At 56.4% G+C, this 24767-nt stretch overlaps 1 protein-coding gene across 1 annotated transcript in view; it reads right to left on the bottom strand.

Moving 5' to 3' along the window:
* IGSF21 (immunoglobin superfamily member 21) overlaps window positions 1-24767 on the bottom strand; it is a 229286-nt gene that overhangs the window by 31907 nt on the left and 172612 nt on the right. Inside the window, exon 4 of the mRNA XM_028513731.2 lies at window positions 3697-3815. Within this exon, the coding sequence (XP_028369532.1) occupies window positions 3697-3815 (119 nt within the window). The remainder of the gene's footprint in view (window positions 1-3696; window positions 3816-24767) is intronic.

Genomic DNA, 24767 nt, shown 5'->3' with positions numbered 1-24767 from the left:
TCACCTGTAAAGTGGGGGTGATGAAGCCTGAAGGTCACGGATTAGCCGGGTTGACGTTCAGCGCCCAGTGCTGGGCACACAGACCCCGTCTGGTGGGGCGTGACCGTGGTTCCTAGCTGTGGGTTGGAAGAGCCCCCTGCGTGGTGACAGCTCTGTGCCTCGGCCTCCGGGTAGCACCGCAAGAGCAGCGTCTTTGGCTGGGACAGGGTGGGGGTGTCTGGACCTCACAACGTTTAATTGATTGTAACGTGTCGCCCTTAACATGCTCTCCCGCACAACCTGCGCCCGCGAGGAGCGCCGCGGCGACGCTTCCGTGACCGTGTGCGACGCGGTCCCGGGGCTCAGCACGCGACTTTGAAATTGGCTTACAATGTATCTGCAGCTCGGATAAAAACATTTTAATGACTGCGTGCGGCACGAGTCCTCGGTGTCACCCACGGGGCTCCCGGATGTCTTCCCCCACCACAGAGCAGGGATGTTATAGGCGTGAAATTACAGCCACTCTCGCATTTTGATTTCCACCCGGGGGCCTCTGGAAACAGCGCATTAGGATGTGCTGGATGCAGGCCCGTGATGGCAGACTCCGTGCTCCATGTTCGGCTCTCCTGCGGAACTGCTCTGCTGTGTTCTTGATGTGCGTGGGGCCCAGGGCTGTGCCCGGCTCCCCCTCAGCCCCGCTGTCCTGGGGAGCTTCCTGTTGACCTCCAAACTGGACAGGGGCTCCCTTACACCCCCGGTGGCTGCCACGGTCTTTAGGATCCCTCATAGCACAAAGAAGAGCCCAGCTTTCCTTAGCAAGACCTCTGCTTGCTAAGAGGGAGGGTGTCTGTGTGTGGGTGTGTCGAGAGAAGGCCTATGGAGTGACCCAGACAGGCCCAAACAACGGACACATTTTAACTTTTGAAACCTGCCTTGACACAGAGTTAAAGGAGAGAGTCAGGGAGGTGTGGGGGGGAGGGTGGCACAATGTTTCACCTTTCTAACTGTGCCTGGCTTTTAGCTGGCATGGTTACCATTAGCTGATGCTGGGAGAGATACTATCTATCAAGCACGGGAAGTTGGCCCGAGCCCTGAGCATCCTGTTCTGTGGATAATTTCGCTCCATCCTCCCGACCTGGGCCAAGCCACTTCCTTCTCTGAGCCTCTGTCTGCCGCACGGCTGACGTGGCTGCTGGATCCTGGGGGAACCATTCCAGACCTCGGGGAGCCACGAAGCCATGCTCCTCTGGGCCAGGACCAGCCACAGCTCTGTGGGGCCCAGAGAGAATCCCCCCCATCCCTGAGCCTCAGCCTCCTCCTCCGAGAATTGAGGGTCATCGCACTCCTGCCCCCAAGGGGCTGTTGTGAGGATCAGGTGAAATGCTCAGTGGTAAGTGCTTCGCAGTGGCACACGTCGGCCAGGTGAGAGGCATGACTGTCATTGTCAAAGGACGCTGGGATGGATCCTGGCTCCTCTCCTGTGCACACGGTGCCAGGATGGGCAGAGCCGCGGGTGAGGGCTAAGGGAGCAGAGGCCAGCTGCCACCACTCCCGGAAACAGGGCAGAGCTGGGCCCCCTTCCCGGGAGCCGGGCTGCACGAAGCTGTGAACACTTATTCCTCAGACTGGCTTAGAGATCCCGGGACTCACGAGTCGCGGACGGGACTTCTCTGTGCGGGGGCTGAAACCAGGGGCTTGAGGCAGCTGAACCCAGACCTGAGCATCCTTAGCTTATGTGCTGCAGGGGTGGGGACACTGTCCTGCGTCCGGGGCCACGGGAGGCGAGAATTAGAATCGGGGCGGGCGAGATGCATTGCATACGGATAAGAGTATGGTACAGATGTTGATATCTGTAACACTATAGACATCTACGGAATTAGTACGTCTTTGAGTACTTAGAGGTCTGGATCGGTGCTCTGAACGCGTGGTCCCAACACTGAGCTGCCCAATAACAGAGGAAGATTAGGCGATCCTGGCTGCTGGCAGGCCGCTGGCTTTCCCTGCACCTCCAGAACGGCACCGGTAACATGGGGGCGCTAACACTGGTTCCTGCCCTTGCGGCGGTGGTGGGGGCTAAATGATGCCACATGGAAAGCACTGAGTGTGGCCGCCTCCATGGGGTCTTCCCTGAGTCCTCTCCCTAAAGGAGCTGCCACCCCACCTACGGTCGCTTGATTTGTCCCCCGGTATTTATTGGCACGCACAACCATCTCACTAATTCACCCTTGGGTGCGTTTTATGCTCGTCTCACACACTGGATGCACGCTCCCCAAGGACAGACATGTTGTCCTGTTAAAGGTGTGCAGCCATTACCTGGCACACAGTAGGTGCTCAATAAACATCGGATGATGAAATATGACGGCTTGCATGTCCCTCCTGGGACTGGGAGCCCTTTGAGGGTGCCAGCTGAGCACTGTCCCCTGGTGCGACCCGCTCAGGGCCGGGCACCAAGACCGCTCCCTGTCCATGTTTTACATGAGCCCATCAACAAGGAGGGGACTGCAAGAGGGGAGGTTCCCCCGCAGAAACCGCCCCTTCCCCGCCGAGGCCCCACCCCCAGGAAGCCAGAGCACACCAGTGCTGCTGCTGCAGGAGTGGACGTCCTCCTGGAGGTCTGGCCTTCCGAGGGTTTCAATTTCCCCAGAAGCAGCGGCTTTCAGCGGGGCCTTTATGCTTCCATCGATTGCCCGAGTACCGCGGCTTTGTTTCCCTGATGAATGCCGTGCGCTAAGGAACTCGGAGAGAACGCTGGAGCCCGGAGTTGAGGCCAAGTCCCTGGGGTTCCGGAGGCAGAACCGAGCGTGTTCCTGGCAAGAACATCTGTGCTTAAGAGACTTCGGACACTGCTGGGAGCGAGACCCTTGATTTTGCCAACGGGGAGACTGGAGGTGGGGTCAGGGACACAGGTAGCCGTTTTGCAGATGTGCACAGGGAGGCACAGAGGCAGCGTCCGGAGCCAGGAGCCCCCACACCCAGGCCAGCGTGCTTTCCCCCTCAGCACTTAACGCCCCACGTCTCAGCAACGGCCCTGGGAGGTTCGGGGAGGGGGCACGCCGCCGGGTCAGAATCACCTGTCTGCAGCAGGTGCGTGTCACCGATGAGGCTCCTGCATTGTGTCCCCCACCACTCCCAAGGAGCGCCCCCTCCTGACTGCACTTTCCCCACGGGTGTTTCAATGAATGTGGCTCTCAGCTCCCGCTTGGGAAAGGGAAAGGCGCCCACACAGCTGCTCGCACGGTGCCCTGGAGCTGCCTGTCTGGGTCCCCACTGGGTCACCGAGCCCGGAGCTGCGTGGTCCGTGAACAGTCCCTCGGGCCTGCGTCCCAGCCCCGTCTTACAGAAGGGAGAGCTGAGGCCCAGAGACCGCGACCGCCCACTGCCCCCTGGGAAGCCCTGATGCCTCCCTCACCCTCGTTGGCTCCCATCGACCCGTCTGAGCCCCTACAAAGTGCCTGGCCCATGAGGACCCAAGGATGAGGCGGGGCTCTGTCTTCATGAGGTCAGGGTCCCCGTGCCGGTAGGATAAGGGGCCAGTGAGGAAATCCTCGGTGGCAAGGACACTTTGGTCGCACCTCAAGGGCAAGGGTGGGAGAGAAGAAGGCCCATGCCAACACCACGGGCCTCTTGGCGGCTGGTGCCCGGGACAGCCCCTCCGTGCGCATGCGTACACACAGCTCCTCACGGCCCCAGGGACGCCGGCCGGGGCCCGGCACTCACCCATGACGTTGAGGAAGATGTTGCCCGAAGCCAGGACCACCTTCTCCCTCGTGGCACGGTCGTAGATGCCCACGTGGCACTCGTAGGGACCATTGTCCGAGACGCGGACCTCGGGCAGCCTGCGGGAGGCAGAGGAGCAGGGTGAGGGCCCCACGGTCCGAGGCTGGAAGGCGCCACTCCAAAGACCTCGGTTCAGCCTCCCTCTCCCTCGACCAACGTGCCCAGGTCCTGGGCTGAGAGGAGGAGCAACGTGCACACGGCACCGACTGTGTGCCGGGCTCCCTGCTCCCTAGCACGCCCCCTCCGTGTACGGGTCATTATTCCCACCACATAAACACGGAACCTAGGCTCCAAAGGGAGCAAAATGGTCACCCCCTGCCACCCGCTATGGCCAATAAGAGCCAGGACGGGAATCTGAATGCTGCCTTACTACCACTGTACACCCAGCCCCGGGGACCTGAGAAGAAACACAGGGAAATCCTCATCCCCAAGGAGCTGCTGTCCCGGTGGACAGGGAGGCAGGAACGCTGATCGTCTTTTCAAATCACGTGGGAAAGAGGGAGCTGATCCGGGCACGAGGTGGGAGTGGCTGGTTCTGCCTGAGGTAGGCAGGAAGGCTTCTGGGAGGAGGTGACCAGGAGGATGGGAGAGACCCCTCCCCAGAACCCTCCTCTGGATACTTCCTCTAAAAGTCCGGAGGGTGAATGGTTCGGTGCTGCTGTTTTTATAGTCTCTGTCACAACTATGGAACTCTGGGCACAGGAAAAGCAGCCACAGACAGTGCGTTAGCAAAGCAGCATGACCGTGTTCCAATAAAACTTTATTCATAACCATTGAAATTTGAATTTCAAATATGTTCATGCATTATGAAATCTTCCGGGTTTGTTTTTTTTCCCCCAACATTAAAAAGAAAATGTAAAATACACATTCACGGTTCACGGACTGTTAAAAACAGGCTGGATCTGGCTCACAAGCTGTAGTTGGACGATCCATGTTCTAGATCTTTCTACAGGGTCTGCAGGTCAGACCATGCGAACAATGAGTTGATATGTTGTCCTCTCTCCCCACAGAAAACACAGACAGGACAGCTCTTTCTCGCCCCCTGCCGTGGGGTCAGAGAGCCAAGTTCAAGTCCCGCCCCTGCTGTTGGTCCACCGCGTGACCTTGTGCAAGTCATGCCGTCTCTTTCTGGGCCTCCGGTTTCTTCTCCAAAGTATGGGGTCAGTCCTTCCCAGGACTTAGAGATGATGTCACTGCAAGCCTGTGCTGGCACACAGGTGTCATCGAAGGGAGGAGGCGCTGTCCCCCGTCTTTCCTTCAGCCTGTGCTGCCCCGAGAGCCTGACCTGCACTGGCGGAGGCCGCGTGGCTGCTGTGTCGGGAAACCTGCATGTCCTCCGGCAAACCCCAGCCCTGCCTGGGTCTAACCGTGCACCCAGGGGAGCCTGTTCTGGCCACGACTTAGAAGTGCGGTCACCGTGTTTGGGTATTAGAGGGCCCTGCACTGCAGCGGAAAACTGGGGGAAGAAGCACGGTGGCCCACCCACCGAACTGGCCCACAGACACGTCAGAGAGACCCCGCTGGGGAAGGGAGGGGCAGTCGTTAGGGGCTCTGGCCCTGCCTGCGTGTCCCAGCCCCGCCGCCACGAGAAGGGGGGTTCCTGGAGTCCGAGTCTTCACTTCCCCCGCTCGTGGACACATTTTCCACCCCGAGCCGCTAAGCCTCCCTTCCCCATCTGTTTCTGCTGAGCCATCGAACCTCAGATTTACGCCTTTCCTCTCTTGTTTCAGCTGCGCCCACCCATTGTTGTCTTCCGGCTCCATTTCCTCGTGATTCACTGGCCGCCACCCCCTCCCCTCACCACCCCGCACCTGGGCCCCCAGCCTGCATCTCCCTCCATCCCGTGGTCTCCCTGAGCTGAGCGGAGCCGGCCCCTCTGAAGCTCCCCCTTCCCGCCCACCACCCAGCACACATTAGCATAAATAAATACCTTCATTTACATAGAATATGCAGAGGTTGACATCTGGTCTACCGACTGCCACGAAAGACTTGAGAGAACCGGGAGCTTCTCATTAGGGACACTTGGGGGGGGGGGAAGATGCCGCCCCCCTCTCCCCCCCCAGCTCTCGGGAGAGCACAGTGACAAGGGGGAGCAGCAGGGACTGTCTCCCCTCCGGGAAGTGTTTTCTTTGTTTGTAACTCACTAGACTAAAAAAAAAATAGCCTCTGGACTGGGCTCCGTTGGCAGGGACAGTCACCTAAAGTGACATGTTGGGGTGACACTCACAGGTATCAGCTACAGAGGCTGCTACCTGCCTCTGTGACTTGTGCAGGTGGCGGTGTGCAATGACACGCTCAGGTGCCGGTTCTGCAAAGAAGCGGTGTGGCTGGGAGCTGCCCAGATGATGTCACAAGATAACAATGACATGGCTGACACCCAGGTGGCGATGTTCAGGTAGTCGCGCGGAGATGATGGATGCAGGTGTGTTTTTGGCGATAGCGCTTCACTGATGACACGCTCAGGTGACAGGAACATAAGCGGTATGTTTGGGTGACACGGATTAGTGACACAACACAGATGGCAGGGAAGACAGCTCAGGGGACACCTGGACCGGGGCTGTGTGACGAAGGCAGCCTCTCACTGAGGACTATTTCTGTGGCCTCAGGTGCTGCCCCTCCTGGTTTCCCTGGCTCCACAACGGCCCTGCCCCCCACTGTGGTCCAAGTCACACTCCTGGGCATGACTCGTGGCATCTCCCGTTTCTGGATTCCCCATATACAGTCCGAGACCACATCCTGGGTGTTCCACCTCCTAAATACATCCCGAACAACCCCCTTCCCTCCACGTCCACTGCCACCTGCTTCTCCACCGGGGATGTGGGGGCAGACGGTGGCTGTTTCCCGACCCTGCTCTGCTCTGCAGGTGGACCTTCCCAATGCCCATGGAGTTCACGGTGCCCCCCCCCCCACCGCACCCAAAGCCCTGCTCGTGTGATGAAGAGCAGGACCCTTGTCTTGGCCACCAAGGGCCGGTGCAGTGGGTCCTGCCACATCTCCAGCCACGTCTCAGCTGTCCCCTCCGCCGGGCGACAGCGGTGTTCTCTCCACTCCTCCCGTGTGCCGAGTTCCTTTTAAAACACAAACTTCTCGTTCTGGAGTGACTTTAGGTTTATAGAAAAACTGCCCAGGGAGTAGAGAACTCCCCACACACTGACCCCCGCCCCCCCCCCGCAATTTCTCCCACTGTTGGCGTCTCACATGGCCCCAGCACAGCCGTCAGACTGAGGGACCAGCCTGATACGTCCCTCTTCTGTCAGCCCCAGACTTCACCCGGATGTCACCGACTGTCCCATCGGGATCCCTTGGAGGGGACCCTGCCAAGTGCCTTCAGCCAAGTGCCTTTTTTGACCCAACACGTTTGCAGGAAATATTCTCTTTTCCTGGGAATGTGGCATTCCCCCCACCCCCCAGCACAGTCTTCAAGTTACAGAGCAACGGTCAGTGTCTCAGTGACCCCCGGACTAGGGGGTCCTTCGGTTTCTCCATGTGATGAGTGGGCAGCACAATACCCACCTCGTGGGGTTATGGCCTTTGGGGGAATGCTGGCGTTCACAGAGATCCACAGTGACAGACCTTGAACTGGGCATGTCACCCTGTCTCATGGGATCCTCGACACCACCCTGTGCTGCAACACAGTGTACAAAGCATGCTCTCGCATGCACTGCCCTATACACATGTTCTAACGTGTATTGTGCAGCAATAACGGTGTCATTATGCCTGCGGTATAGGTGAGAGCACTGAGGCGCCCGGAAGAGAGGTGGCCAGGCCGAGGGCACAGCGCGAGCAGGTGGGCATCCTTGGGACGCATCTCCCACACCGCCCCTCCCGTCTCCCCGCACCAGCCAATTCATTCGCGCTCTCGGGTTCCGGAATTTGCCTGCATTGCCTCTGAGCGAATTTCTATTCTGAGCCCCGCCACCCCTCCAGGTAATGAGAGCCATCTGCTTCCTCCCTGCCGGGAGAAACAGGATGGTCTTTTATGTTCGCCGGTTCCCGTCTGCCGGCTTCCGGCGGCCCCTCCACGCCGAGGACTGGAGTTTGCCGGGCGAGTCGCGTTCACGCTCTCCCCACCTGACATGACCTAAGGGCCTCGGCTGGTCCTTCCTTTCCTGGCTCTGTCTTTGCACCGGAAAGAGTCCTAGGTTCTCGCGGAACTGAGATCGAGGAGGACGTGGGCACGGAGCAGGGGCTGGGAGGACCCGGGGCAGACCTTGGAGGGACGCCTCCCGCACGGGTGGGGAATGGGATGCCGTGGCCACCGACTCTCGCCGGGAACGGAAGCCTGCGTCGAGGAGCAGATGTAAACGCGCTTGGAACAGACTGCGCTGCAGGCGCTTGTCAGTTTCATCCCCCTGTGCTGTTAATTGATTTAAATTTTAAAACAAATTATTAAGTCCCTGTTCTGTTCCAGACGCTGTTTATGGTGTCGCGTGGACCGCCAGGACGAAGACGGGGGAATACTTCCCAGCAGCGACACTCACAAGCGCCTTTTCTGTGGAGGCTGCCCCCGTCTCCCTCCTGCTCAGGGGAGCTCGGCTGGACGCTCATTCGGTTGCCCTCAGGTTCAAGGTCGTAGCAAACACCAACCTCCTCCTGCCACATCTCAGGGGCAGTGCAGTGGGTTAGGTCTGGTTGCCCCTACGCTATATGTCTCCTGGGATCCTTGCTTTTTTTAAAAAAAACAACAACATTGTTTATAACTTTCCTGAGCTGTAATTGACAAACAATAAACTGGGAGTAAAGTGTACACATTTGCTGGGTTTTGACATTATGTCTTCACCGTAGAAACCGTTGCCACAACCACGTTAAGAAACCTGTCACCTCCCCAAAGTTGCCTTGGGTCCTTTTGTCCTTCCCCCCCCCCCCGGCCCCCCAGGCAGCCACCGCTCTGCTCTCTGTCACCGCAGACTGAGTTTCCTAGGGCTCCCTAGGAATGAGTCATGGGGTGGGGGTGCTATTTTGGTTTGGTTTCTTTCCCTTGTCGTCACTATTTTAAGATCCATTCGTGTCCTGAGTGGCATCCCCTGGCGCGCAGGCGCCTACCCACCCCTGTCCATCAGCCGCCTGCCAATGGGCATGCGTTTGAGGGATCGATCACCCACGAAAGCGCTATGAGCACGTATGTGCACATGTGTGTCCCTCGTGGGGACACGCGCTTTCCTTAGCCTTGGGTGTGCACCGAGGAGCGGGCTGGCTGGGCGCAGGTTTAACTTGGTAAGGCACGGTCCAACTGTTGCTAAGGCGACTGTGTGACAGCCTTTTGTCAGTTTCTGCCTTTTCACACGCGGCTGGAGGTGCGTTCCTTCAGAAGCATCTCGCCCCACGTGGCCACTCACCCACCCACCCACAGGCACACCCCATTCCCACTCCATAACTCCCTGCCTGCCTCTGGCAGTGAGCTTCAAGTCCCAAGGGCAAGTGCTGTGGGATAAAGAGGCTGGCGGAGAGGGGGGCACGGGGGGGGGGGGGCTAGGGGATTTCTCCAGGACAAGAGTGTGCATGACACTTGAGGGGAGGGGTTAGACCCTGTTTTCTCTGATCCTCCCTCAGGTGAAGGGAGGCTGTGGGAAAGGTCGCATCTCCTGCCCCCCACTCCACTGCCCCTGCTCCGCTGGGGAAATCTTTCCACTTTTTTTTCTCATTTCCCCTGCGTCCCTGCAGCCTGTCCCCTCCCCATCTTGCTGCCAGCGCGACCTTGTCACAGTGAGGATCTGGCCTGTCCTTTTCCAGTTTCAAACTTTCCCTTCCCGTGCCTTCCACCCCCAGAGAGTCAAACCCTTCCCAGATCTGGCCCTGACCCAGAAAGGATACAGGGAGGGAGGGAGGGAGGGAGGGAGGGAGGCAGCAAAGGGTGTGTGTGGCCTCAAATCCCTTGTGATATAAAACAATCTCATCAGAAGTTTTGTCGGAACCAAACTTTTATAATCCACCCTATTTAAAAAGCATTTTGTAATTCAAACATCTTCATTTATATACATAGTATCTCATTCCGGGCTAATGGAGGAGATGCAGGTAGCGATTGGTCCTTTGAGGCGCTGCTTTAATGAAGAGACTCGAGAGCCTTTCATTTGTACAACCATTGTTTGCACTGAAACGGAGCTTCGGAGGGGCCAGGAAATAGTTCATTCTTGCAAGTAGGTTAACACACACCCCCTGCAATCTTATTAGCCCGATGCCTGCTCAGCTCCGCTCAGCTCCGCTCAGCTCCGCTCTCCCTCGGCCCTGCTGGAGAGAGCTCAAGTGGGAAGTAATGAAGTTTCACTCTGTGAGCATCCGCCATGCTTCCCTGATTGGCTGCACACCTCCTGAGGCCTGGACCTTGCGGCTCCCGCCCTCAAACACCTGCTCACTCTCCAAGTTCAGGGTCACGCCCCTGGATGCTGGGGCCGCAGGCAAAGCTAATAAAAAAGGCCATCAAGTAGCCATGGGTGCTGTCGGAATGTTTGCTAATAAGACACTTGGAAAGGGGTTCCTGCCCTCTGGGTAAAGGGGGTGGGTGGGTGTTGAGGTTCCCGCCCCTCCTCCTCACACCTAATGCAGCTGGCACAGCCTGGCTGGGAGCCGGCCTCGCTCTGCCCCACCCCCCAGCTGCCCTCACTGTCTTTTCTCCCTTCGTAGTCCCTGCGTGGCCGCATGAAGCTTCCAGTGACAGGAATGGACCAGGTACTGGGCACAGCACTTGTGATAGCTGGCAGATCTGGGGAAGCGGGTGGGGACAGGCAAGAAGGGGCCTTGTCTAGACCTAGCCTTGTCTTGGGCTGGTGTCCGCTAGCGGGGGGCCCTGGGAGGGGCTGGGTAGCGTGACTCAACCTCCATGCGCTTCGGAATCCCTTGGGTGTCTGGTCTTCAGCCCTTCTCCCTTCCCCGTGGGTCCATCCGTCTGTCTAGCCTCCTCCCCCGCACCAGACACAGGGTGGTCCCTTCCCACGCACGTCACCAAATCCCAAACCCAGCACCTAGAGCTTGGAGGGCGTTGACACGTGCTATGTCCCTGGTGAGAACGGTGGGATGGAAATTATTTACAAATAGATTTTGCAGCTTTGAAGGAGTCTTTTGAACCACCAGGGGCTGCCACCCAGCCGGCCGCACGCAAACCGCGGCTTCCCTCCTCCTCACGCTGCCCCGACTCAGTGCCGAACCTGCCCTCCGGGACCCGGCCTGCACCTGCTCCCTGCCCCCCAGCTTCTGAAACAGGTGACGCATTCTCAGTCTTTCCTGGCCTCTGGAGGTGGGTCTGCGCTCCCGCACCCCAGGAAGGGGACCCAGACCCTAGACCTAGATCAAGGGCGGGCACATGGTCTCATTCTGTTTGGTGTGAACTTGGCTAAAGTCACCTGAAAAGGTAAGACCCCAGCTGTCCCTCATCAATACGCTCCTGAGGAAGCTGCCTGTCTCAACCCCAGTGGGACAGGGGCAGAAGAGTCTGAAACCCAGGAATGAGTCCCGTGCCTCCTTATGGCCAGTCCCTCTCCTCCAGCGAGCCCTTCGCAGGAGCAGACTGGGGAGGCCTTTCCCCTGGGGAGGTGTGGAGCCACGGGGACCGTCCCAGGCAGAGATGCTGGTGGAGAAAGGAGACCTCCCTCCCTGAGCTAAGGCACAGCCCCATGGGCACAGGATGGTTGTAGAGCAGGCCAATGCGTTCATGTCAATCCCCGGCCTCACCTGGCTTACCCAGGACTTTCCTGCTTTGGGCACTGAAAGTGTCATGGGTTAGAGACCCTGCAGCTCCAGGCAAGTCAGGGTGGCTGGTCACCTCACATGAACACCAAGGAGGGAGGAGTGACTGGCCACAGGCCGGGCCAGGCGGCAGTCAGCAGCCGGTCACGGATAAAGAGGCTGGGCCACCTGCGCCAGGTGACCCAGCGAGAGCTCTGGGGAGATGCGCGGAGGACAGCCCCCTGCAGGGGAGTTTGAGGACAGGTGCTGGTGTTACACACCGCTTGCGTCATCTCTTTCAGAAGCTGGAGGGCAGGGTCGGGGTGGGGCACATAGTAGGTGCTCACTGAACTGCAGCTGCGGTTTCTGTGAGCTGGAAGTCTCGATGACTTGGGGGCCCAACAAACCAGCAATGTCTGGTGCCCTTTTCCCAACACAGAGCTACAGAGTTCGGGTCCAGAGTCTCCCCTGCCAAGCAGAGGGACTCGCCAGAAGCGCTCCACGGGCCTGCACCCACAGCTGGGCCCCACCATCTTCCAGCTGTTCCCCCGGCTGGGGAGCCGGCCAAGGTGCAGCCCATCTCAACGTGGCACCTCTCACCAGGGAGCTCTGGCAGCACCAGCTAGAGGCAGCAGGTGGTGTGGAACTGGGGGCAGGGGCCCAGGGAGGGAAGGAGGGGGAGCCCTGGGCAGCGGGCCTGGGCAGCCCCCTTATCTAAGCGGCCCTCCCTCAGGCCTAAGAATTGTATTACCTTCTTTTTGGTGTGTTTCCTTTCTTTCTTTCTTTCTTTCTTTTTTTTTTCCCCAGAAACTGCCTGAACTCTTTTTTTGCTGGGGCTTTAAAAAGCCATTAGTGTGATGTTTAGCTCCCTTTCAACCTGAAAACGGTTTTCATCATAAAACTGCTCAGTGGATGCGAAACATCTGTCTGTGGCTTCCAATCAAATTCAGGGCCGGCAGGGAGGGCTAGCGGAGAAGGGTGGCAAAGCTGGGGAGAAGGTCCAGCACAGGCCAGCAGCCTTCCTGCCCCGCCCCAGCTCCCCTGCCTTTCCCTTCCCCTCCCCTGTCCAGGGGGTCTCAGACGCACCTCGGACCCTGTCCTGGCCAGACTCTCAATGCCAGCTCTGGGCATAAGGTGCTATGATTGGCACCCAATAATTGCAGCTCTCTGACCAGCCCCTCACTACGCAGGCGGCAGATGGTGAGGACCCAGGCGAGCCCCATGCTGTCCCTCTGTTACCTTTCTAAAGGAGGGGGCTTGCCTCCCCCAGTCCCCCCAAGCTGCACTCTCCCACAGTCTGACTTTTCACTCAGAGAGGGGGCCCTCCCTACTGAACTTGAAGGTGCGTGGACTCATCCAAACCCAGCTCAGCCTCCAAGGACTGTGAGATCTCAGGCAGGCTGCCTGCCTCTCTGGACCCCGGCTTCTGCATGGCGGCTGTAGGGAGCCTTAAAGGTTCTGAGGCTCAGCGAGGTCACTGCGGAATGCCCCCTCCCTCCTGCCCAGAGGGGAGCTTCAGAGATGGTGGTCATGGTGGGCAAACTTGGGGTGACCTGTTTCCCATGGAGGAGCACGCCTCTCAGAAATCAGATTTTTATCTTCCAGAGATGAATTCGCAACGGGGAAACACACACAGCTTAGCCCAGGGTCCCTAGATCGCCCAAGCCCAGGGAGTTAGTAACTGGCCCCTGGAGGGTGACAGATTGGGGGTCACCGGCCCCTGCCACACTGGCCTCCTTAAAGCCTGGTTAGGGGAAGATGGGGGTCAGCCAGCCACCCATCTTGGCCCTTTCCACCCCGTTGGGCTGTCACCCTGAGCCTCAGGCCCCAAATCCATCCCATCCTATCCCGCCCCATCCTCCATCCCTCTCTGCTGACCCCATTCCCCTGGCTCACGGGCTCCCTGCCGCCCCCTCCCCATCCCTCCCCTCTGACCCCTTCCTCTCCTCTCCTCCCCTTCCTCCCCAGGCCTCTCTTCTCCAGTCTCTTGCTGCTGCCATGGAAACCACTTTCTCTTCCACATCCTGATTGATCCATTTAGCCCTTCATGGCCAGTCTGCTCCACTCAGGGTCTGGGCCGGGAGGTGGGCGAGGGCAGGAGGGGCCGAGGGTTCGGGACTAACCCTCCTCGCCTCCACCACAGGACATCCCAGGCCCAGCAAGCCCAGGGGCCGGGGTGCGTGCGCCGTGGGAGGAGTCACTGGCTGGTGGGGAACTAGAAACCAGGCAGCAGGCGACAGGGGACTCGGACCAGGGAGCCTGGCAGTGAGCCAGCTAGGAGCGAGGCAGAAAGGCTGAGGGCACGTGGCTCTGCCAGCCGCCTCCTTTTGGGCCCGGCGGGTGCTTTGCTTTCTAACAGGAATCTCTCTGTCTTTGCCTCTCCACTTGGCAGTGGGTGAGGGGTGGCGTCAGGAAGACCCCCAGCCCCTGGGAACCCAGCCTGCCTCCAGCAGGAGAGGGAAGGTGGGGAAGGAGGCCCCCCAGCGCTTCTGCAAATCCCGGCATCAGCGATCACTCTGATCTCGTCCCCCTATTGTGCCCTTGCTGTGCGCAAGGCCAGATCAGGCCACTGGACCACGAGATTCTAGGGGACGGAGCATACTTCCTTCATCTCTGCCAATCAGTGGTTCACTGGACACCTACTATGTACAAGACCCTGCGTGAGTCACTTTGAACACTGATCTCTTTCAACCCTCACAAAGCCATCTGAAACAATACTAGTAATCATCATCATCATCATCGAGCTTCCTACGTACCAGACACTCTCAGCTAAAACTATGTTTGATTGACCAGGGACAAGATATTTAGTACCAGTGCCTCAGTTTCCCCAACTGTAAAGCTCAATCTTCACAACAGTCTTGCAAGGTAGGTATTAGTATCGTCATCCCAACTTCACAGATGAGGAAACTGAGGCTGGGACATGGTTTGGAGCTTGTTGACAGTCAGTCCGCTGGAGGATGTCAGAGCTGGGGTTTGCAACGGCAGCCAGGCTCCAGAGTCGTTGCCCTTGAATGTGGCCCAGGCCTCTGCAAGGTCACCAGGCAGGGGCAGGGTGGACACAAAGGCCCGCAGACTGGGAAGTGCGGTAGAGGGGAGACGGCATGAGCGGGCGCTCTGGGCCTCCTGGCCGCTGAAGTGACGCGGGGCCCTGGGCGCCCAGCTGGGCTGTGCCTTCTGGTGACCAAGAGCAGACTTCTTCAACTGCAGGGACCACATTTTTCCCAGAAGCAAACTCTGGCAAGAGTCCATCACCAGGATCCCTCTCAGATGAGACCAGAGCAGTCCAGGGGCTAACCCCTTCCATCACAATGTGACATGAGGATCAGAACGGGGGCTTGAAGAGATGCTTCTGGACCCTTAGAAAAGCAGGCGGCACGCCAGAGCATTCCATTTTGGAGAAGCCCGCTCTGCCGGAGCCGGCCTGGCCCTCAGGTGTGGCTGTCAGCCAGCTTCGTGCAGAGAGAGAATCTGGGCAATATCCTCAAAGTCTGAGCTGGCATCCTATCACTTAGTGCCTACAACCACCCAGCGAGATCAGAATGACAAACCTCGTGGAACAGATTAGGAAACTGAGGCCCGGAGAGGCCAAGCAATTTGGATGGGGTCATGCAGCCAATGCCTGGAAGAGCTGGGGCAGGAGCTCAGAGCTGCCGGGCGCCAGGAGTCCATCAAGAGGGTGAAACATCTGAGAATGGCCCAGAGCTCGCCCCCCCCTTCAGAGTGACCTCAGCCTGCTTCCGAGCAGGACCAATTACCCCAGCTGAGTAGAGCAAGCCTCGACATTCCCAAGGAGCCAGCAGCTGGAGGCCTTCCCCAACCAGGTCGGCTGATGGGTGACCCGTGGCCGAACCTGATTCCTGCTGTTTCATCAAAGCTGAGCTAAAAACAGCCTTGCTCTGGCAGTGGAAAATTGAAACTCCCAGCTCCCTCTTAAAGGCTCTTAAACAGGTCAGCCCACCAAAAAAGCCAATCCTTCAATCTGGGTTCCCTTTAAAAGTAGGGCAGGCCAATTATGTTTTACTGTCCCGAGCTACGACGGGCCGAGAGCAGGGAAGGTCAGGCCAGGGCGCCAGGGACCACGGGCAGATGGCAGACAGAGGAGCCAGCCAGCCTCTCCCATCAGCCTCTCTGTCAAAACAAAATTAAAATGCCTGGACTCTTGCTGGCGCTGAGATCCCATCCAAGGTAATAGGTATTTATCTTAGTGTGTTCGGCTTTGGGCTCCTTGCCACGGGGACGCGGAACCTGGAAGGAGTCTCATTCTCCACTCCATCTCTCGTACCCAGCACAGTGCCTAGCGTGTGGAAGACGTTCATGAAATACCTGTTTGTCCGTCTGTTCATTCATTCATTCATTCATTCACTCACTGTACTTTTACTGAGGATCTCCTATGTGTCAGAGCCTGTCCTGGGTGCTGGGGACACAGCTCTGAACACGGCAGACGAAAATCACTGTCCTCCTGGAGCTGATGGTCTAGTACACAAGGCAAGCTTTTAAAAATAAAGACAGGGCAGGGAAAGAGAGTGCTGGGAGTGGAGGTGGGGGGGGTGTACATTTAAACTGCAGGGGGGTCAGGGGATGCGGACATTAGGCAAAGACCACAGGAAGGGAGTGAGCCGTGAGGACATCTGCGGGGAAAATGGAACAGACTGACAATCATTGAACTGACGTTAAGTGCCACACACTTGGCTAGGCATGTTGACATCCATCATCTCCTTGTGAATTCCTCGGAACTTGATAAGACGAACAACAGTGTATGAATTACCAATGAAGTAACAGAAGCTCTGAGACAAAGTCAAAGACAAGGTCCCCTCTTCGTGGGCTTATGGTCTGTGTAAAGAAGTTAAATAATTCAATAGCTATTCTCTTTTCATACTAATAGAATGCCTGACAGCTGGACACATGGCTGCCTGAAATGAAGACTACATTTCCCAGCCATCCTTGCGGTGGAGACTGCCATGTGACTACGTTCTGGCCAATGGGATGTAAGTAAAGGTATTCAGTACAACTTCCTGAAGGATCTTCAAGGGAGGAGCTGAGTCCTTCCTGTTCCCCTCCTTTCTCCACCCCACCCCCCAATGGATGTAGTCCTAATGGCTGGAGCTGCAGCAGCCTTATGAGACTTTGAGGTAAACTTGAGAATGGAGGCCATGAATAGTAGATGTCAAGAGAGAAGGAGCCTGAGTCCCTGACACCAAAGAATACCCTACCTGCTACCTGGAGAAAGGAGAATAAACTTTTACCTAGTTTAAGACATATTTATTTGGATTTTTTGTTGCGCATAGCCCAAACTAATTCTGACTGATATAACTTCAGACAAGAGAGAGTGGCGTGGGCTGTGGGGAATGGAGAGGTAGTTCCCTGGTTTGAATCCAGCCACTACTAATGGCAGTTGATTGCTATAACTTGGAAATAACCAGTAAAAGAGCCGCATCTTCAGCTTTTTAAAGAAAAGTAAAAAATAAAGGTGTGTGTAAAACCTCCTGATTTTCAAAAATTTGCCATTAATTTAATTGAAAACTTTCTAAATAAAGTTCAATGTCCATTATACAGAACTTGTTTACTGGCAAGCTTTACCCGCTAGGCCCCTGGTCTGTGAGTGAGAGCCCACGAGAGGAAGGGCTCACGCGAGAAACCGAGTGAGTACCAGAAGGGCGGGGCGGGGACCATCAGTGCTCAGAGCTCATCCTTCCACGGAAGAGGTGGGGCGGCAACCACCTGTACGGGTCCGTCCCCACCCCCAGCCCCACTGGGTTCCAGCTCTCAGACGGAGCATCTTGGATTCCCACCAAGCCCCAAACAAAACCAGTGCTGCTTGACCAAACAGACGCACACGCAAACACAGACATGCGCACATGTGCACACGTGCACACGCCCTTATCCATGGAGACAAGGCGGCAGAAGCGAGCCTGGCTTGGCAGGCTGGTGCGTTTTCATGCACACTCACTGGCAGCCACGTCCTCCACCGTTGGTTCCTTCTGCTAATTGCTGACAGAAGGAGGGGAGGCGGCCGTGTCGGGAAGGTGAGAAGGGGAAGGAGCGACTGTCCACCCACCCGTGAGCTCAGGAGCAAGGGCCAGGGGCTCTCGCTCGCAGCCACGGCAGAGTCATTTCGCGGTTACACGGGCCCAGGGAAGTGCCGACAGCTGGCGGTCCTACTTTGGGAAGCGCCGTCTGGAGTCAACGTGCCCGCCCTCTGGCTCTGAGGCAGGTCTTTCATGGGACGGGTCACCATGCCCCATGCATTCTCCAGACTCGCTACGAGGGCCTGCGTGGAGACTACAAATGCCACAGGTGGAGGGGTCAAGGGCATGGACTCGGGAGCCGGGCCTTGAATCCTGACTCCTCCGCTGACCAGCTGCATCACCTTGAGCAAGTTACCACCCTGTGCTCTGTTTTCCCGCCTTAAAATCTGAGATGGTGACTTCCGGCCAAGATGGAGGCATAGGAGGACACACGTGTGCCTCCTTGCACAACCAAAAGAAGGACAACAATTTAAAAACAAAAACCCCAGAACTGACAGAAAATTGAACCGTAGGGAAGTCTGACAACCAAGGAGTTAAAGAAGACACACTCATCCAGACCGGTAGGAGGGGTGGAGTTGGGCTGCCGGGCAGAAAGGACCTGCAGCAAGGCAGCGGGTGGTGGACCAGGCAGTACCACATCCACATGAAGATAAATCAGGTGAAACTGGGGAGCAGGACGGACTGCACAACCCAGCGTCCCAGCACCGGGAAATAAAGCCTCGAAACACCGGTTGCAAACACCTATGGGAGTTGAGGTGCCGGGAGAGATTCCCAGTCTCACAGGACAGCTCGTTGGAGAGACCCACGGGGTCCTAGAGCATGCACAAGCCCACCCACATGGGAATCAGCACCAGACGGGCCCAGTTCACCTGGGGGAAGCAGCAGGAGGGACTGAAATCTGACAGAGAGTGGAGCAAGTGCCCTCTCAGACCCCTTCCCCACATACAATGTCACAACCCAGCCACGTGGATTACCCTGCCCTGCCCTAAGGCTCCACCCCTCATACATAACAGGCGTGCTGAGACAAAAAAAAAATGGTTCAAACGGAAGAACAGATCAAAGCTCCAGAAAAAATACAACTAAGCGACGAAGAGATAGCCAACCTGTCGGATGCACAGTTCAAAACACTGGTGATCAGGATGCTCACAGAAATGGTTGAATTTGGTAGCAAATTAGATGAAAAAATAAAGGCTACACTAAGTGAAGTAAAGGAAAATGTACAGGGAAAACGATAGTGATGGGAAGGAAACTAGGACTCAAATCAATGGAGTGGACCAGAAGGAAGGAAGAATGTATAATCAGAAAAGAATGAAGAAACAAAAATTCAAAAAAATGAGGAGAAGCTTAGGAACCTCCAGGGCATCTTTAAATGTTCCAACATCTGAATTATAGGGGTACCAGGAAGAAAAGAGGAAGAGCAACAGGTGGAAAACTTATTGGAACACATAATAAAGGAGAACTTCCTGAGTCTGGCAAAGGAAATAGACTTCCAGGAAGTCCAGGAAGCTCAGAGAGTCCCAAAGAAGTTAGACCCAAGGAAGCACGCTCCAAGGCACATCATAATTGCATTATCCAAGATTAAAATTAAGGAGAGAATCCTAGAAGCAGCAAGAGATAAGGAGACAATAAACCTACAAAGGAGTTCCCATCAGACTGTCAGCTGATTTCTCAAAAGAGATCTTGCAGGCAAGAAGGGGCTGGAAAGAAGTATTGCAAGTTATGAAAGGCAAGGACCTACATCCAAGATTGTTCTATCCAGCAAAGCTATCATTTAGAATGGAAGGGCAGATAAAGTGCTTCTCAGATAATGTCAAGTTAAAGGAGTTCATCATCACCAAGCCCTTATGAAATGTTATTATATGAAATGTTGAAGGGATTTATCTAAAAAATAGAAGAAAAAAACATGTACAGGAAAATGACAGCAAACTCACAGTTATTAACAGCCACACCTAAAACAAAAACAAAAACAATCCAAGCAAACAACTAGAACAGGAACAGAACCACAGAAATGGAAATCACCCGGAGGGTTAGCAACAGGGGAGTGGGAGGGGGAGGGAGGGGGAAAAGGTACAGGGAATAAGTAGCATAGATGGTAGGTAGAAAAAAGACGGGAGAGGGCAGAATAGTATGGGAAATGTAGAAGCTAAAGAACTTATGACACAGGGACATGAACTAAAGGGGGGGAATGTGGGTGGGAGGGGTGTGCAGGGTGGAGGGGAGTGAAGGAGGGAAATGGGACAACTGTAATGGCATAATCAATAAAATATATTTAAAAAATCTGAGATGGTGGCAGGGCCTTCCCCAGAGACCACGGAGAGGATTCAGTGAGATAACCCGCGGGTTACACTGAGGGCAGGCTGGGTTTTCATTCCCGTCACTGTGATTGTGGTGTTTGCATGTCTTCCGATCACTGGGTGCTCCTCTCCTGTTTTTTGAGGGGCCTGGGTAGGGGATGTGGATGGACGCCCAGAGACTGGGCGAGGGAGAGGACCAGGAGGTCCCAGAAATAAAGTCCATCAGGGCTCCCACACCACAGAGAGGAAGTGGGTGGGGTCTGCCCGCAGCAACACTCAAAACCCCGCACCAAGAATTCACTTTTCTCACTTGAGTTTTGGATGTGGGAAGCATTGTCCTGGCTCCCAGGTCTCCTGGAGCTGGTGGTGGTGCTGATTCTCGGAGCCAAGCTGTGGCTCTGATGGGGAAGTGTATGGCTTAGTGGCCAAGTGCACAGGTGGTGGCATCCGACAGACTGAGGGTCAACTCTCAGCTCTGCCACCTGTGAGCGCTGTGACCTTGGGCGTGTTCCTTAACTTCTCTGTGCTATGTCTTCTAATCTGTAAAATCAAGTAACATAATACCCACCCCCAGGACGGTGGTGAGGAGTCACATCATAGTATGGAAAGGGTGGGAAAGTTCTTTCCCTAATAATAGACCTGGGAGTAGAGGGGTGAATGCTGGTCCCAAAAAAAAATTTTAAAAAAATCCTAACCACCATTTACTGAGAGCACCCTGTTTCCAAGACCTCTACACATTCATTCCGTCTCCACTCTTCACCAACCCCCGGAAGGGCGGGGACTGTGTACATGGGAAACCTGAGGTTCAGTGAGGTTCTGTGACCTACCTGAGGTCACAGAGAAGGGGGCGGTACAGAGGGTTGTCATCAGTTCTGCCAAGTGGAACAAAGGGTGAGCTCTGTCCTTCCAGGTTAGCTGAACGAGCCAGTCTGTCCACCTGCACACCCAGTACCGGGAACTTTGCTGGGCTCATACTGGAGTTCCCTGCCTGTTGTTGGATAATAATAATAAACACCAACACGGTACTTGGAGTGCTCTGGGCACAGTTCCAATGCTTTACGTGCATCAGCTCGTTCAATCCCCTAACAACCCCGTGGATGCTATTACGTACCGACACTATATTACGTACTGCTATCATCTTCTTTCAGCCGAGGAAACCGAGGCACAGAGGGAGTAACTGATATGCCCAAGGTCACACTGCAAGGCTGGCTTTCCACTACCAACACACAAGGCAAGATCAAATCGAGGTCTTATCTGGGAAGAGTCAGCATCCTGGGGAGGGAGGGACTGTGGCTGGGACTTAGGGACCGGGTTAAACCAGAGACCCACTTAGGGAACGGAGGAGCAGGGGCTCGTACACAAGACAGTAGGAGCACTGTTCACACCAGCGCTGGAGGTCAAAAAGGAGGAACTGATAAGAGGACAGGTCCACGCGGAGGTCCAGCCAGGAGTAGGACCCTGTGAGTCCGCGAACAAGGGGTACAATAAGGCTGGGCAGCTGTGCTGTCTGAAATGCACTGAGGGACCATCCATCATCAGCAGGAGGGATCCCATTCTTCAGTGTTCAGCTTCGGAACTCACTCTCAGTGGCCCTGCAGTGGCCATGACCATGCTGGGAAGGAGGAGACGGATGACAGTTCTGCTATGAAAGAGCCCAAGTTCCCCAGGGCCTCCTTCCCTCAGTGCCTGCATCCCCGCTGGCAGGGCCCAGGCCCAGGGACTGGCACGGGCCGAGGACCACGTTTGGCCCCTGCCACACCTCTCCCTTGGCTGGCTCTGGGTCTGGGCTTCCCATCAGGGGTCTGCCTTCCAGAAAGTGAGCCTGAGAGGCGAGTCGAAATCCCTGCACTGGAGCACGGTGGAGCTCTGTGCTTCCCACGTAAGAAACACTGAGTGGCTTTTCTATGCCGGACACTGCTGGGGACTTCTCCATAGGATCTCATAAAACTAGTCAGTGCTTCTGTCCGCCCATAGTCATCCACTTATCCATCCATCCAACGTCCATTCACTCACCCACCCAAGTAGTCATCCATCCATCCATCATCCATCCATCCATCCACTTACCTACTTATCCATTCACCTATCCACCCATCCAACTATCCATCCACTCTTTTAACTATCCATTCACTCATTTATCCATCCATTCACTTATCCATTTATCTATCCATCCATCCATCCATCCATCCATCCATCCATCATTGATTCACCCAACACTTCTACACTGTGTGTCTGCCAAATCCCACTCAACGGTACGTGGGGTAATTGCTAGAGAGACCACAGTGAACAGGGCAGGCACGACCCCTGCCCTCACGCAGCTCGCTTCCTTTCTAGGGCTCCAGACACGGATGGGACTAACCACGGAAATATGTGTTCACTTCATGGTGTGATGAGTTCCGGAGACATCCAGGGATCTGCTGGAGTGACAGCGGGGGTACCTGACCAACCCACACTGACAAGTCAGCTTTCCTGGGTCAGAAGGAGGAGCAGGACTTGGCAAGGAAGGCAGTGGGGCCGGGGGGAGGGGAACAGGTAGAGACGGTTCCAGGCAGAAGGAACCAGATGCGCACAACACCTGGGAGAGCGGTCCCTGGAGGAGTGAAGGACATCTCTGAGAGTGAGGAACGGAGGTACAGGATGCGGAGGTCGAGGCAGCAGGGGTTGGGCCACGTGGGCCTCCTGGGTTATGCTAACGAGCTTGGGTTTTCTCCTAAGGAGAGTGGGAGTCACTGAAGAAACGTGAGGGGGAAGGAGGGCAGAGGCACGACACAGTGAGACGGCATCTTAGCCCTGCTGAGTAGGGAACGGGACGAGGAAGGACAGAGCGCGTGTGGGCTGAGCAGCTGGGAGGCCTCTGCAATGGCGTTCAATGAGACCTGCCGGCGACTGGGTCCGGCGGGGGACATAGAGGGAGAAACGAACCACCTTGGAATCAGCTCAGGGGGTATCAGGGGCTGACTGGGCACAGGGAGGGAGGGAGAGGGGCGTCTGGATGAATTCCTGAGTTGCTGGCAGTTGGTGGGGGGCTGGGCCCTTCCCTAAGAAGACGAGCAGCACGGAGCCGCTGAGAGGGGCCTGCACGAGCTCAGTCTGAGTGTGGGCTGCAGGAACGACAGCTGAAGGGGACTGTTGAACGAGAGGCTGGGCATGTGGGTGTGGGGAGGCTCTGGGTGGAGGACCAAAGCCCCCGGAGGTAGGTACCGCCACACCCATTTGGCAAACGAGAAGGCGGCCTTAGGTTATACATGTGCCCAGGGGCTGGGCCTGTCGGAGTTCATCTCTGGCGAGAACAACAGTGTCAAACCCTGGATTCAAGTGCGGCCGGGCTTCCCTCTTGTTTTGGTTCCGGGTGGCCCCATGCGGGACAGCGGTAGTGTCTCCTCAGAGCTGTGTGGGAAGAGCCCCAAGACTGCGGCTGGGCCAGGGCAGCTGCTCCCACACTCCCCTCCCTTCACTCCAGCCACAGATGTCTGGATGCACCGCTTCGCTACTGGCCCTGCCAGACCTTCCGTTCCCCTGGAGTGACTTCCTCCTGCTTCCTTGTCTGGCCCGGCCCTCTCCTGCTCCCCCACCAATCATGGTCTCTGATACATCCCTCACGCCCCTCACCCTGCTGCCCCTGGCAGCCAGGCTGGGGGTAGACACCTCTGAACTCCTGGAGCCCCCAGTAACCACTGTCTGCTTGTCCGGATCTACCCCCAGCCCCACACTAGGTTGTGAGCACGTCCCACAGCTGAAGAAACGTGCCTCATCGCAGCCGGAATTCCTAGCGGCTCCCCCAGGCTGGGGCGTCATTGGCATTGGTGCTCATCTGCTGAGAGGTAGGACACCCGTGGTGAGGGCCACCCTGGCGGAGTCCCAGCTCTGTGTGGTCTCGGGCAAGTCCCTTCCCTTCTCTGATCCCGTTTCCTGCTCTGCAAAGCAAAGCGAGGCTCATTAATGACGGGCCTTGCGGGCTTATCACGAGGATTAAGCAAATCCACACACACAAAGGCCACGGCCGAGGGCCCAGCACAGCCCCGTCGTGCACACTCACAAATGTTAGCACCATTATTAGTATTAATTAGCCATGAATCATCTCCATACAGAAAGGACGACCTCCGCCAGCCTCCAGAGAACCAGTCAAACCTCCGAAGCTGGAATCGTGGTGTAGGGGGAGCAGCCAGGCCAGGGGCCGCGGGAGCGGGGGACTGAGACAAGCTAGATAATGTCTTTGTTTAGGAAAAAAAAAAATCGTTGGGCTATGTTCACGGGGAAGCAGATTCACGAGAATAGGTTTATCAAGGTGGTTTTCAGTTCCACTGTAATTTAAAATAAATAAGTCAATTTAATGTTTGTAGAGAGAGTTATGCCTTATTAGGGACACGGTGAGCGGAGGAGACTTGGCCAAGGCGAAATGTGAGGAATTGGCCCCAGCCGCGAGTGTAATTACGGCCGCGCTTTAGCGTGCCGCCTTGCCCAATGATATTTTCATTCTGTCTAATTTATTAGTTTATTAGCTTTATGGTGAATATAGAAAGTTATGCCACGACAGGGGCCTAATCTGATCAGAGCCCAATTCTCAGGCTCTCCCCTGACGGCCGTAATGAGGGAGGAGACCCCCGCTTCGAAACCGCGTCCAAGATTTCCAGAAAGACGCAGGGCAGAGCGCCAGGACGCTGGGTCCCGGGGCCGCAAGCTGGAAAGGCGGCAGGCGACGGCCGTCTGGAGTGCGGGCGGCCTGGTTTGCAATGCCCGCTCCCCTGCTTTCCGGCCGTGTGGCCTCAGGTACTTCCCACCCGTTTTCTCACCTAGAGAGTGGGAGCAGCGGTAGTGCGTCCCCACGGGGTCATCGAGGGCCCTGTGTGACAGCCAAACTGCTCGCCACGGTCTCCCTAACCCAGCACCTCGCCTGGCTGGTCATGGGCACCCAGGAGACGGTGCAGGGTGAGCGTGGCCAAGGCCAACATCCATGCAACGTGCTCAGTCCCCCGGCACCGCTGCCCTCTGTCGTGGGCACATCGGGCCAGTGCTGAGAGCGCCACCAGCTCACGTAAGC

The sequence above is a fragment of the Phyllostomus discolor genome, chromosome 5 (assembly GCF_004126475.2).
Source record: "Phyllostomus discolor isolate MPI-MPIP mPhyDis1 chromosome 5, mPhyDis1.pri.v3, whole genome shotgun sequence".
In the NCBI taxonomy this organism is placed as follows: Eukaryota; Metazoa; Chordata; class Mammalia; order Chiroptera; family Phyllostomidae; genus Phyllostomus; species Phyllostomus discolor.
Note: the sequence above shows the minus strand (reverse complement) of the source record. Positions and strands in the feature narration are given on the sequence as shown.